Below are 16,240 nucleotides of genomic sequence, written 5' to 3' on the forward strand. Positions count from 1 at the left end.
TCATTCCTACACTATGGGCCCGATTCACTAAAGTCCGAAATAAGGAGTGCTATTTATAGCATGCGTTAAAAATCTTATCACTTCTTATTTTTCGCTCGATTCACTAAAAGGACACTTGTCATAATTAAGAAGCGATGTTCTTGGCGTTATTTATCTTACGATTACATATTTTAATGAAAAAAACTATGCGATAAGCGTTATAGGGGCCAATTCACTAAAGGTCAATAACGCTTATCGCATAGTTTTTTTCATTAAAAAGCATGCGATAATTAAGTACCGATTCATCAAAGTCATTTCGCGTGTGTTAATCCGCATATCGCATGCACAAAAAAAACGCATTGCGTTAATTAGCGAATAGAAATAGTACTAACGCATGATTCACAAACACATATGAAGCGTTAAACGTGCAAAATATTGTGTTAATCTGTGTGAATATTAACCCTACTTGGGGCAGGCGGTACCTAAAGAAAATTGCGGTTCATGAGCTATTGGCAACACAACATGGAGTTTGCAGTCGTATTTTTTCAAGTATATGTTGGCCCTAGAGTGATGCATCCTCCAGTTTTCAGGGAAATGGGGGTTTTCAGAAAGTAATGGTTACGTGCGTAATATATTGCGCTCTGCGTAAAATATCGCGCGCTGCGTAATATCTTGTGCGCTGCGTAATATATTGCTTGAAAATATGTCATCGTAAGATAAATAACGCCAAGAACATCGCTTCTTAATTATGACAAGTGTCCTTTTAGTGAATCGAGTGAAAAATAAGAAGTGATAAGATTTTTAACGCATGCTATAAATAGCACTCCTTATTTCGGACTTTAGTGAATCGGGCCCTATATTTCTTGTTAGTTTTTCCTGGGTATAGCCCATTTTTTGCTCTGGGTTCTGTTCCTTGTATGTTCCTTCACTTACCTTTCTGTTTTTACCACTGTTTTAGCTCTTCTTCTATGTAAAGTATTTTTGTATATTATAACCAGCCTCATAAAGCTGTATGTTTGGTGCCTTTTTCCAGGACTTTGTGCTTCCTTTTGGACTCCCTAACAGTAATGTCCAGTGGCAGTAGATAACATTATGTCTCCTCTATAAGAGAAGAGGGTTTTCTAGACAGATGAGTGCACCAAGCACAGGTTCTTTATGCCCCTTTTAGCTGTAGATAGAGAAAATTGAAGATGTAGTTCTGCAGTTGTTAAAAAATAAATTAAATAACAGTAAACCGCAACTGTAGAAATAGCCCACCACAAAATGTATTCAGTTTTAAATTTAGAGACAGCATATTTAAAATAATGTGTAAACGCTGCCATTTTCTGTTCCTTCTGCAGTGGTAAGTGGCATTATGATGACATTTAGAAAAGAAAAAAAGAGTATAGTTTTATAAAGTATTAATATTGTGGTTTTCCAAATCCACGCTGAAATGTACATTTTTTTCCAACTGCTGGTCAGATTTTCTATAAAAGGAATTTATGTCATTTCTCTAGATTCCTGCAATTTACTCTGCGCATTGGAAGTAAATCTGTTCTCAGCACATGCAAAGCACCTGACAAACCTGGAGAGGGGGTTTTACTGCACTACTCCCATGACAATGGAATCACCTGGAAACTAATGGAGCATTATTCCTATCTCAGCTATCACGAGCCAAGGTACTAGACGTGGTATATCCAAATCAGTTTACCATAAAAGCAGAACACTACAATATGCAGCTGAAATTAAAAAAAAAATTTCTTATCTAATCAATTAACCACCAGTAGCTTAGTCTACCTCATAGAAAAAAGGAACCCTGGAAATTCAAACAACTAACATTCAGAACATGCATTACTAACCCTATCACCAAGTAATATTACATCTCACAATTGGAGCGATGTAAAAGAACATTTCTTTGTTTTTTCTTTTAATTTAATTTTTCTTTTAATGGAAACTTCAGTGAGAATCCACCTTGAAAAAATTTGTGGTGCATCAAAATAGGCTCAGTCATGTCAAAATTGGTCCGGTCGCATCTAAAAATAGGCGTGGTAGAGGCAAACAAATTTTCCTAAGCTTTTGAGACTTTTCCAGTGAAACGAAACAGGACAGATTCGCTCATCACTATGTCTGACACATATTTGGATTTAAATGCAAATCAGTATTTGAGTTTTTAGTTATAAATACACTGCATATTTAGGGGTGAATACAGTTACAACGCAATCATATAACTATAGAATGGATATAGAATGGACACTCTTGCCTGGAATAAAACTAAAACTAACATCACTGTGTCTGACATATTTAGATTTCAAGATTTGAATGCAAATCAGTATTTGAGTTTTTAGTTATAAATACACTGCATATTTAGGGGTGAATACAGTCATAACACAATCATATAACTATAGAATGGACACTCTTGCCTGGAAGAAAACTAAAACTAACATGATAAAAAAAATAATAGCATGTATACCTAAAAATCAAAAAGGGTATTTACAATGATACAAATGCAAGTTCTACAGCACTAAAAGGCACCAAAGAGCACTTGTTTCTGTGGGCTGATTGTTTTCTACATATAGCACTGGATTGGAAATCTGGAACTAGGTGAAGAGCACAAAGCCAGTGGGTGCAAGCAGGCCTGGACTGCCAATCTGTGGATTCTGGCAAGTGCCAGATGGGCTGCTGTAAGATGCCATAAACAGTCGCCTGTTTGGCCCTCTATGTACTTAAAATGCCAGGGCTTATTCTGAATCCCAGTCTAAACCTGGGTGCAAGACAACCTTGCCCTTACCAGGAGAGAAGTACATTGGCCCTTTGTGGCCTACGCCCACCCGCACTACCTAAATGCCAGCACGGCAGGGGCAAGCCTACATGCTTCCCCTTAACTGCCTTTTATGAATACAGCACTGGCAAACACAGGCAAAGACCTGTGGAAACTCAGAAAAGTGAAGGGTTTGTGTGCTAAAAACATGCCATTTCGGCCTGTTTTTTTGTAATTTGCATCCTGCCCTGCACTTTGTAAATTACCCATAAAGTGTAATGTTTAGTACTGTAGAGTGTTTTAAAAATAAATTGTTTTTCATTACATTTTGAAAAGTTATATTCTATAACTTCTATCTGAAATAGAGAAGTATATTTGCATTACATTTCCTTCCTCTCATAAAAAATCTGTTCTGTCATGCTTTATTGTTCTAGAATTCAGCATTTTAAATTATGTATTTGTGTTTATATATTTTGTAATGCTTTAATAAATATCACAGTATAAGGGAACTGTTATATGCAGAATTCACTCAGTGACTTTCTGAAGTATTATTATAATGGGAATACTTAGAGACTAAATGAGAGCAATAAAAATTTGTAAGCAAATATAGGGCTGATCCCTGTTTGGAAAAATTATACATGATTACATTTCCACAGTCTAGTGTTCAAACTTCAATTCAGTGTCGGACTGGCCTACCAGGAAAACTCCCAGTGGGCCCAGGTGTCAGTGGGCCCTCTTGCCTCTATCTCTTTAGCCTATTTCATGGTCATTCCCTATTTCTGTATGGGAACATGGAAGCGTGGTAGATGGAAGAATAGAGTATAGTATGTAGAGAAAAGAGACTAGGATAATAAAGAGTTTGAACTAATAGAGGAGGAATTAAAGTTCCGAGAGCAGGCCCATTGTCCTGGGTTTCCTGGTGGGCCCCTGCCGTCTCAGTCCGACACTGCTTCAGTTCCAAATCATGGACATTTTTAAAGATGAATTCCCTGTAGATTTATATGGGCTTTATGGTCCATGTCCTTAGGTCTTAAGAGAACTCATTATACACTGATTTCCACTGAATATGCATGTCCATTTGTAAGCTGTGTTTAGTCTTAGAAATGTCTTTGGGTTCAATGGTTCATTCATAAATCTTCCATCACTATGATGGAAATAAATCGGGCTTTTAAACAGAGAGTACTGGAGCATATTTCTAGTACTGACAATGCCTCTGATTTGGTAAAGGCACATAAAAAAACTACCACCTGTCAGCAGACACTTTTACGAATGCCATCATGGTCGCAGTATGGAATTGAGAGCTATGGGTTTATCACATTTCTCCATGGGGATCAGAGGCGGAGATTTAGAAACAGCTTTGTTGAGAAAGGAGAAGGAGTGGATCTTTCTCATGAACGCACGTGGATCTGGGGGCTTAAATGAGAGCCATACCCTCAATGGTTTTATCTGAAACTTGTGCCTAAGGAAATACTGCATCTGATTGACTCTGGTTTAAATCTCGTATGCCTCACTACCCCATTGGGGCCCTTATTCCCTGTGCATTTATATATATTTATTGTATTTATTTATTATAACACTTGTCCTCCCTGTTTGTAATTGTGTATATTTTAAGCTGTAAGTCCTCCCTGTGTGTAATTGTGTATATTTTAAATATGTAAGTTATACATACATACATATGATTATGCACCTGATATACGTTGTACCAACTGGATTTGCCCAGAAACAACCCAGTGTGTAATTACCCACAGCAGAGACTAGTGCTCTATTTGCTTTTACCAGGGGTGTTTACAGGGTAACCCTTTTGAAATAAAAAATAACAAAAGTAGTATAAAGATGATACCTTTATTGGCTAACTAACATAACCATAGCAAGCTTTCAGAACACTTTAGTTCCTTTTTCAAGCTGATCAAGGAACTAAAATGTTCTGAAAGCTTGCTATGGTTATCTTAGTTAGCCAATAAAGGTATCACCTTTATACCACTTTTGTTATTTTTTATTTCAAAAGGGTTACCCTGTAAACATTTTTGACTGGCTAACATGGTACATCATCTTTTCCTGCTTTTACCAGGGGGTAATCTTAATCACTCTTAGCACTTCCCACATTCCAAACAGATGAAGCCTGGTGTCAAAGTGGACCCCCTACTGTGCAGGTTCCCTTCCCAGGCACCACCTGCTGTCTGAAAACAGAATAACAGCCTAAGAAGGCTTTTTTTCTCCTGACACAGCAGGGAGATGGCACGAGATAACACAAACAGGATAGCCTGTGTTATCTTGTAACTAGTTAAGTTTTGGGAAACCCAGCGCTTCATCTGTATTTGCCATATAGTTGTTTGAAAAAAAAAAACAAATAATAAAAAGCTCCTTTACTGATGTGTCTAAAATAATTTAAAAGTGTAAATACAAAATAATCATAATTTAAGACTTTAAGAATTAACTGTAGCCATAGTGTATAATTGGTGCTCCTCAGCACACTATAGCAGAGAGTAAAATAGTAGCTTTCTACAAGCAGGGATCATTTTCCATATATAGGTATGATTCTGTATTTATCAATACAATTTGTCTATTTCCATCATCAGTCAGTAATTACAGTAAGTGCCTGCAGACCCTCACTCAATATAAAATGGATACTGTTGCAAATTATTTAATGAATACATATTAAGAGGTAGGTGCTGTTTATGAACATCTGAAGCATGTGAATATAAGAAGGATAAAAGTATATGTTATTCTACTAGTCATAGACTGAAGTTGTTGGGTATTTATTGGAATTGGCTCTTTTAAATCTGTGTTGGGATTGTATAGTCCATTGCCGGGTGATTAAAATGTACAGGTGGAGCAGACTTGGTGCATCTGGTTCATACAGCACACATAGCACAGCATTAATTTTAATGGAAAAGACAACTAGCGGTGTGTGCCAGGTTCATTTACATTTTTTCATTCTCAGTCACAATCTCCAAGTTCTAGTCTAATGTCAGACCTCTATCAGAAGACTCTGACTTGCCACTGAATGGAACTTGTATCCTGTGTGTGATATGTGGGAAAGTTAATTCCAGAGATTGATGTATTTAAAATTCAAATAGATGTCATTGCTATGACAATGAATGTATTTGCTGTTTGCACGTATTCTGTAATTGCTGCTCAAGATTAGATATTATTCTTCATTTTCTTTGCCGTTTGTCAAGTACATGTTAGTTGTCATAGCTGCCATGAAAAATCAAATGACCTTGCACACATTGCATTACCCTTGGGATGGCTTCTGATCAGATTTTCACAGCACACCAAAATGCTACATGCTGCAGAAGTATAATGGGTAAAAACTTCATTGGACAATATTACATTTGTAAAAGCACAGCAATGATGCAGTTAAGTCTAATCAGATTAAGGGACACATTTTGCATAGATATCATATAGCTATTTGTAGGCATGTGTAACTCAAATATGTAATATTGTAGAAATGTTTGCAGGCTATGCAATTGTGGTCATACCATGCCATAGCTTTTAGAATTATTTATTATTCTTTTTCTAATGTTATGTATGTAAAATCTTGGTTTATTACAGTTGCAAAATAGACATTTCGGGTCAGAGTCATGCATGAAATTTTCTGCTGTCTCATCTAAAAAGACATTCTTGTACTGAACATTTTGACTAGCATTTGCAAAGAAGTAGTGCAAAGGCACTAGACCAATGGCAAGCCGCTTATTATGCCTATTGCAGGAAAAATATATTACTGATTGGTTGACATAAGTAGTAGTTGAAAGATTAGACGGTAGTGGTCAATAATTTAACACAATGAAAAATCTGGAGGTATACACACTAAACATTTTTTAGTGGGACTGGCATTTGATATAGAAAACATTTCTAACAGGCAATCCTAATTTAAAAAATTATATTGAAAGAAAACATGGTAGTAAAAATAGTTATCGCCACATAAAGTGAGATAACGCTTATCGCATGCATTTTTGCATTAAAATTGACGCATGCGTTAAGTTGCATATCACATGCGTTAAATAGCTCGCAACCGAATGCATTTATTTTAACGCATTGCGTTAATTAGCACGCCGAAATAACACTAACGCATGATTCACAAACACTTAGATGCACTAAATATCGCATTAGTCTATGCGAAAATTAACACCTACTTGAGGCAGGTGGTAATTATAGAAAAGTACAGTTAATGAGCTTTTGGCAACACAATATGGACTTTGCAGTGTTACATATTAAGTCTGTGTTGGCCCTAGAGTGATGTAGCCGCCAGTTTGCCACATATAAATAGTAGCCACATATAAATAGTAGCCGTATATAAATAGTAGCATAGAAATAGTAGCAAAGAAATAGTAGCCGCATAGAAATAGTAGCATATAAATAGTAGCCGCTTATAAATATTTATATGCTACTATTTATATGCTACTATTTATATGCGGCTACTATTTATATGCGGCTACTATTTATATGCACATAATAATAGGCGTTAATTAGCGCACATAATAATAATAGCCGTTAATTAGTGCACATAATAATAGCCGTTAATAAGCACGCATGCGGTAAATGCCACATGCAGCATCGCCCGTAAATCAACGCAAGTTTGCTTATAGTGAATCGTGCGTTAAGTCACGAAAATTTCGACGAGATAACATTTTTAACGCACGCTATAAATAGCGCACGTTTTAACGCACTTTAGTGAATCAGCCCTGATATATTTTAAATGCTTTGTGGCGAAGTTGGCATGGAATCTAAGAAATAGTCAGCTAAAAGCAACAGAATAAAAGTGCATATTGCATTTACCTTTCTATCACTTAATTAGCCAACTACAAATATTCTATGACATGAGTAGGCTCTGTCATGAAGTGCAGTTCACTGAGAACTTCATGGAATGATTCTACAGTATGTTGAGGTTTCCTTGATTTGGTGGTTTTAGTGTCTCTAATTTTCTTTATACTAAATTGTACATCAGCTGTATAGAACAGTTTCATGGTATTTGTTTAACAGTATCTTAGAAACTACTGTATCCTTGTAACAAAAACTAATGTTTTACATTTATTTCATTTTAGAATTATATCAGTCGAATTGCCTGAAGATGCAAAACAGTTTGGAATCCAGTTTCGGTGGTGGCAGCCATATCATTCTGGCCAAGGAGAAGATGTGTGGGCAATCGATGAGATCATCATGACATCAGTACTTTTCAACAGCATCAGTCTGAACTTTACTAATCTTGTGGACGTTACACAGTCACTTGGATTTTACCTGGGCAATGTTCAGCCATATTGCGAACATGATTGGACTCTGTGGTAAGAATCAGTATTACTGTCTTTATTTATAAATTTACTCCAGCGTCACAGTAATATACACTTTTTTTAATTGTTTAACCATATAACTGCCAAATTATATTTATCTTCCTGATTCAGTTATTGTGTGTTAAGTGTATTGTGCCCTTATGATAAGTGGGTATTGATGTAAATGTGGCATGACCCTTATTTTATGTTGTACATATTCATCTTACACATTTTAACTTTTGCAAATATTGCAATATATACAATACATACATACATCAGGAATGTAACAGCCTCATAAGGTCATTTATTCTGTTTCAGTAATAGACATAGCTTTGGGTTTTCTACAAAACATTTTAATGTTTTGTTTTACCTTTTGACAGTATACAGTATGTGGTGTTACATAGTTAAAAAAGGCAACTGACCATCAGTGTGCAAGAACATTTAGACATTAAATAAACCCAATTGTTTTGCCAAAATATGAAGAAACCATTTTTAAAAATTGTGATTATTTACTCTATGAGAAATGGACTGTATGAGAAATGGCTATCCTGTCATTTTGGAGCTTTCTGTATAATTGGTTTCCGGATAAGGGATCTCGTACCTGTATTAACAAATGGTCAGTGTAATTATTCAGTTGACTACAATCACTTCTATTCCAATATAAAGAACTAACAGGGACCAAATACACGCATGATCACATTTCCTACAACATATTTTGCACATCAGTTTCATTTAAAAAAAAAAAGTTATTATATTGCTATAAGTATGAAAACCATTTTAACATTACAAGATGTAAAGCAAACAAAGGGTGCAGATTCAGGATTCTTTACACCATTGCTCTTCCTTTACCTAAAGCATATTTTACAATGTTTAGTTAGTATACTATCTTGGCTTTAATGTCTGCCTACCTTTACTTAAAGGAAGTACAATCACACCAATTGTAGGATACCTTAGGATACAGAAATAATTGTTATATCTCCAGGTGTATGCAGAACTGCAACAGCGAGCTTTATTTTCCAGTGCATTACAGCAATCCTTTTTCACTTTGTGATCATCCTTCAGCCTGAAGGGGGCTGGCTGTGTGAACTACAGAGAATGTGTTCTGGCCGTGATAATGAGGCTATAGAAGCAGCATTAGCCGCTTTAACAAGGACACAAAGTTCTCACAGCTCATTAAGAATATCCAAGGCTATTGTGATACTAATATCTACAGTTAGTACTAGTGGTTGTATTTATAGTTTATGTATGTGAGTATAGATTGGTAGGTGTGGGTTAGGTGTGCTGGGTTTACTTGGATGGGTTGAACTTGATGGACACAGGTCTTTTTTCAACCCTATGTAACTATGTAACTATGTAACTATTAATGTAAATCAACGTGACTCGTCTCTTACAGCTTGCACTTTCTTAATCAAAAAGTCAGAATAAGGTAGCCTTCGCAAAACACAATATTGTACAATCTTTTTGTTTAGTCTTTTGTGTTTTAAAAAAATGCATTTGTGTTGTATTGATTTTATTTAAAATAAAGAAAAATGGTAATATTACATCATGTAAATATAACAAGGAGGTTTTGAAAATGTATTCATTAATAGGAAGACTTGAACTATATATTCATCAGTGACCTTAATACTCTGTGTATAAAGATCGCCACAGGTCTCAGATAAATTGCAGGATGTTTTATTCTTATAAATGTTTTAGAGCTGCTGGTCCATTTCGCTTTCATTTATATACCCCTGGCTTTACATAAAAATAGGCTTAAGTATATACAAGCAAAATACCCTCAGTGGGACTGCTTGACAAATGCATTTTCATTAGAATAACTAACATCAGGGCTTTATAAATCATCACACATCATGTCATCTTCAAGTGCATCATTTTCTATTAAGAAGTAATGAGTGTTAACCATTCACGAGACACAAGATTATTTCCAGTTAGTAAACAAGTCACAAAAGTGTATCCAGATTAGGAGTACGTATTTAAAAATGAGCACTGATGCGTTTAGAATAAAGCACAATTCAGTGGAGTATATTAAAACCGTAGCAAAGGTTACTGTGTGAACAGTATAGTAAAATATACAATGTGTTTTTGCTTAAAGGGGACCTGTCACCCTAACAAATAATTCCAGATCTGTTTCTATTCTGCTAGTTAGGAAAAATAAAACTTCTGCACACTATAAAAATAAATTTGAGTGTGTTTCCATCAGTCTTGGAATTACACAATCACAGCAAGTTGGCAAGCACCATTTTTTGAACCCTATTATTAAGGCAAGCTTTGAATCATCCCTAAATCTTGTGCCAGAATTGGGGACCATATGCACTTGCCCATGAAATGGCTACACATCTAGGGAGTGCAGAATGAAAAGTCACAGTAACTGCCTGTGCACAGGCGGGGCAGACAATATATGATTGACAGCTGATATTTGTAAACACATTTATAACAGGTATGGGTGTTTTAATAAAAATAAATTGTGGGTTTCATGTTTAATAGAAAAAGATTTATTATACAGCTTTTTATGTATGGCTGACAGGTCTTCTTTAAAAATCACCTATCCTATTAGTTTATCTGTGACTGTGAACCACATTAATTAGTTCTCTATGGGTTCTGTAATATAGCAAAGTAAAAATCACGTTAACTCTGTGTCTGTTATACAGATATATTGCTTTGTCATGTTATTTATTTCTCTGCCGTAAATGCTAGGTGATTAATGTTATCTAGTGTCATGTATAGTAACAAGTATTGTCACATATAATGCAGTAATTCTATATATATAGTGACACACCCCAGTGGTAAGTTATGTATTGATGGACTGGAATAGTGACAGTATGAAAATTGGAAGGACATTAATGGGTAATATAGCAATTTGCTACAGCAATATTTCCTTAGAAGAAGCTTGTACTACAAAACATGGATGATTTGCACGTTATGGCATTTACATTATACCTTACTTTATAGCTAATAGGAATTGCCTTGAGTATGGTGCATGGGAATTTATTGTTCAGCAAGATGCTATATTATTTGCATTAACTACAGTTCTCTGTGTTTTCTGTGTGTTGTGTGTGACTTTCTCAAGATGTTAAACCCTGCTATTACAGAGGGTTTCATTAGTTAAGGTATAGTCTGAATAGAGATGGAATTTTACAGTATGCTCTGTAGGTGTCAGGACTCAAGGAACAAGGAATAAAATTGGCGCAGAGAGTCTTTTAATATTGATTATTAATAAGCAATGTCAAGTATTATAATACAGTACATTAAAGTATTGCAATATTCATATTTTACACATTTATTATCTTTGTCTCTTTCATTTTATTAAAGGGGATGTACACCTTCTGAACAGCCCCTGTCAGAAAAAATATTTTTGTAAATCATTTTTATTATTTAAAATGTTTAGTTTTAAAGCTACAGACCAGGATCAGTGATCTTCCTGATCTGCACTCTGCATTCTGAATAGGGGATTTCCCAGACCAGGACCTGGCAGGCAGACAAAAAAAAATGTTTTACTTTGAACTGGTTCTGCATGCCTTCTCTCTCCTGCTTTATTTGCATATATGATACCATTGGTATCATCAGATCAATGAAATGCAAGTGAAGCATTAGAGGGAAAGCATTCAAAGTAACCAGATCAGTGTCAACTTCCTGTTTTGGGCAGAATGCAAGTTGGGGTTGGCCATCCCTTAGCAGAGAGAACAGAGAGGAGAGTGTTATAGCAGCCCTGATAGTTGCCTGTAGCTTTAAAACTAAACATTTTAAATAATAACATCAACTTACATAAATAATAATTTAAAAATGAATTACAAAAGTGTTTTTTTTCTGACAGGGTCTGTTTGTCTTAGGGTGAACACCCCTTTAAATATATCTCCAATATACAGGTATTTGACCCCTTATCTGGAAACCCATTATCCAGAAATTTCCAAATTACAGAAATGCCATCTTCCATAGACTCCATTTTAATCAAATAATTCACATTTTTTTAAATGGTTTCCTTTTTCTCTGTAGTAATAAAACAGTACCTTGTACATGATTCAAACTAAGATATAATTAATCTTCATTGGAGGAAAAACAATCCTATTGGATTTAATTACTGTTTAAATATTTTTTTTTATAGACTTATGGTAGGAGATCTGAAATACGGAAAGACCACTTATCCGGAAAACCCCAGGTCCCAAGCATTCTGGATAATGGGTCCCATACCTGTACCTGAAAATTCTATAATATCACTGAATTATAAATACATTAATTAAACTGCTCTTCTTTTACAAAATACAGGCAAGGAATCTGTTATCCAGAAACCCATTATCTAGAAAGCTCAGAATAACGCAATGGCCATTCAATTTTAATCAAATAATTCACATTTTTAAGATGATTTCTAGTTCTTGATCCTAAGATATAATTAATCCTTATTGGAGGCAAAACAGTACTATTGGTGTTTAATTCATGTTAAAATTATTTTTTAGCAGCATTAAGATATGGAAATCCAAATTATGAATAGACCATTTATCTGAAAAGCCCAGTTCCTGAACATTCTGAATAATAGGTCCCATACTGTTTAAAATTGTTTGCTTAACTCAGTTTACAAATTACACATAATTTAAAGGGGTTGTCCACCTTTGAGTTAACTTTAAGTATGACGTAGAGAGTAATATTCTGAGACAATTTGCAATTGGTCTTTCTTTTTTATTTGCAATTTTTTAATTATTTCAGTTTTTGTTTGGCAGCTCTCCAGCTTGGAGTTTGAGCGGCTATCTGGTTGCTAGAATCCAAATTACTTTAGCCACAAGGGTGTGGTTTGAATGAAAGACTAAAAATATCAATAGGAGAAGGATTGAATAGAAAAACAATAACAATAACAATTGAACTGTTGACTCACAGAGCAATAGTTTTTTTGGCTCAGGGGTCAGTGACCCCCATTTGAAAGCTGCAACAAGTTAGAAGAAGAAGGCAAATAATTCAAACGCTAAGAAAAGCAATATTGAAGACTAATTGAACAGATGTTTAGAACTGGCCTTTCTATAAAATACTAAGAGGCGGACTATAGGTGAACCCCCCTTTAACTATTTAAAGGTTTATAGACTTATTTATGATGTTGTAAAGATTTGTAAAACTACTCTGTAACTGTAACACAGTCTGTTTGAAAAATATAGTATTTTAAAACTATGAATAAATCATGCTATTAAGAAATTAAAATATTGTCCATTCTTGCTCATTGATTTCTGTTTAATAGTTTCACCGGAGATTCTAAACAAGCTTCCAGCCCCCGTTATGTGGAAACACAGTCTATGCAAATTGGCGCATCCTACATGATACAGTTCAGCTTGGTGATGGGATGTGGGGAGCGCTACACTCCACATATGGATAATCAAGTTATGTTAGAATACTCTACAAACCATGGTCTCACATGGCACTTAGTACAACAGGTAAAGTCTCCTTTTTTTTTGATATTTTACATGTTTTTTTTCTGTAGTGTTACAAACCTAATAGAAAACTATAGCAGAGAAACAGTGTTCCCTGTGGAGATCAGAATATTAAACACCTGGGTATACTGTTCTGTAGTGATAAAACTGAAATGTCTGTAATGGCTTAGTGAACAGGGTTGGTTAAAGTGATGGCTGACTTCTAATGCTTTAAAGGAATTTAAATCTGTACATCTGTGAACTTAAATCAAGTGTAATCCTTTCAAGCACATCAGGATATGCAAATGAGTGTATTATGCACTGGAGCATTGAAAAAAAACTGCCTAGCAAATTTCTGATTATCTTAAAAAACAGTTGTGTTGCTGGCCTTTAGTTGTAGGCTTTTTTTGTGAGCATTGAGGACCATGGTGTGTTTGGTCCTATTGTGCTTATGTTATCTCAGATTGGTCCTGATGACTGAGTGCTGAGCAAAAAGCCTGCCGCTTAATTGCTTTTGCCACACCGCCAAGTGTTTTCTTGATAAAAGGATAATGATGCACACAAATTACTTTTTGGGAACAATTTGACTAGGCAAAAAAATATATAAATTTAGTTAGAGAGCTTGTGATGCTGTTTGCAGCTTTCTCATTCAGCGAGAGATAATTATTGAAAATATTTGAACAGCAGCATTAAGGGCATATTTATTCTCTTTGTGGCAAGCTCTGTCCTTGAAATGTGGTCCCCAGTGAATCATTGTGGTGTGTAATGATGCATATAATTTGGCGAGATCAGGAAAGAAACTGTGCTGAAATGGTTCCCAAGCATATTCATAAATATATTGAGCAGCATTGATGCAGGCAAGGGATTTTTCTAATAAAATGAGCTGCATGTCAGTATGGTATTTACTGCATTGCACATTGTGCTCATTTGAAAAACATGTACATTGTAAAATGCATAAAACTTAATGATGCATTCTTATTTTATATATGAGAAATCTGTTAAAGGGTTGAGAAATAATTTGGTTATGCAGTTTTTAATGCTACTACTTCAGTCATGCTGCCAGCCTATTCCATCTATATCACAAAATACTGAACCTGTGACTTGTGCAGTGTCTCAGTATAACAACATTTTACCTAATCTGATTTATGACAACCTTTATGACTCTTAAAAAATGCTCTGCCTATATAAATGATTTACTTTATAACCTTACACTTTCATTGCTTCTTAAATGTAATAAGCTATAAGTATAGACACAAAATGAGTTACCTGCTTAGTAGCATATTGTTGACTAGTAGAAAGCATGTTTGTGCGTCGGAGCTTGAAGTTCTGTTTTTTTCTTTTGCACAACAAGAATTGCACTTATTTAGCAGCAAATAAACCTGACATTGCCTTCCACTGCTCAGTGGACAGAAAAGAGCATATCTGCATTAAGGGTTTCTGTACGTGTACCTTGGCGCAATTTCCCCATCCTTTTAATAAAGAACTTTGTGCTTTTAGGAATGCCTACCAAGCATGCCCAGCTGCCAGGAGTTTACATCTTCTAGTATTTATCATTCAAGTGAGTTTACCCACTGGAGAAGAATTACTTTGCCTTTGCCTCAAAAAACATGGTAAGATTTGAATTCATTAATATTCCAGTGTATGTTAATAAATATTCTTTATATCTAAGGTATATTTATTATACTTTATTTATATAGCACCAATGTTTTATGCAGTGCTTTGCATAGACTGATCGTTGTTTGTATCAGTGGAGCTAACAGTAGAAGCTTATGGCAGGATTATTGGCTGATGATAAAACTGGCCCTAGTGTATGAATATAATAATATTCATACACTAGGGCCAGTTTTATCGTCAGCCAATAATCCTGCCATTTTGTTTTTACATTAGCTGAATACTGATCTACTTATGTTGCAGAAAAACAATGAGAATTAAGGCCTCTAAAGGCCTCTGTCTATTTTCCCCATTTGCAAAGCATGCCTTTAAATCTTAGGGACTCTATGTTTTTATTGGGATACACATATAAGTTTCATATGTGGAGGGCCTGGAGTTTAACCGCTATGTAAATCATGTTTATTAAAGAAGCAGGACACTGACCTAATTGATATTTAAGTGATGACAGGTGTTTGTGTCCAGCTGTCTGGTTTAGAAGAATAGATATGTGTGACAAAAACACAACAAATGCATAATTTAAATAGAACATATAAAAGGAAGAATTTCCACATTATTAGATTACAAGTGAATGCACATGTAACCCCTATTTGGCTGTGAAAACAGGCAACACCAGCTAGATTGGCTTTATAGCATGGGGTACATAAAACTCTACACACCAGATGGGCTTTCGTTATGTGGAAATATCCTTGGGGTATAGTGCAACTACAACTCACTTAGGCTGTGTGCAAAGTAATATAAAGAATGGACGCCAGAAGGTTCATTGTGGTGAAAACATAAGCCAACTTGTTTATTGTCCAAGACAATTAGTCCACAGGGTTATTGAATATACTCACATAGAGGAGATAGCACTGAGGATAGAAAGAGATGATGTCCACTGGTTTATCCCACCTCTAATGAGTCTGGGCAGGGTAAAGACACCAGAATAGCATGGCACCACTATGGAGGGTTATCTGGACAAATACCTGGCACCCAGATAACTCCTTAGGTAGACAGTGGGTGGACTGAGCAGCACTCCAATCCCATAGGTTGATGTGGAAGGCAAGGACTGGATAATAATGTCTGCATGTTTTCCCAGACAATGTTTTTTTTTTCCTGCAAAGCAAATCACATAGTATCATTTTTGTGTGGATTTTCCATTTCTGCAGTTTGGACACTACAGCCCAACAGAGTGAGCATATACTGTGAAACCCATAGCACTAATA

General features: G+C 35.4%; 1 protein-coding gene across 5 annotated transcripts in view; it reads left to right on the forward strand.

Annotated features, from left to right (window-relative positions):
* Nucleotides 1-16,240, forward strand: part of reln (reelin) — a 258,716-nt gene that overhangs the window by 166,112 nt on the left and 76,364 nt on the right. For all 5 annotated transcript variants that reach the window (XM_031897689.1, XM_012958659.3, XM_012958660.3 and 2 more), the window contains 4 exon segments: nucleotides 1,476-1,637; nucleotides 7,762-7,998; nucleotides 13,199-13,391; nucleotides 14,865-14,977. In XM_031897689.1, the coding sequence (XP_031753549.1) occupies nucleotides 1,476-1,637; nucleotides 7,762-7,998; nucleotides 13,199-13,391; nucleotides 14,865-14,977 (705 nt within the window).

This window comes from Xenopus tropicalis, chromosome 3 (genome assembly GCF_000004195.4).
Source record: "Xenopus tropicalis strain Nigerian chromosome 3, UCB_Xtro_10.0, whole genome shotgun sequence".
Classification (NCBI taxonomy): domain Eukaryota; kingdom Metazoa; phylum Chordata; class Amphibia; order Anura; family Pipidae; genus Xenopus; species Xenopus tropicalis.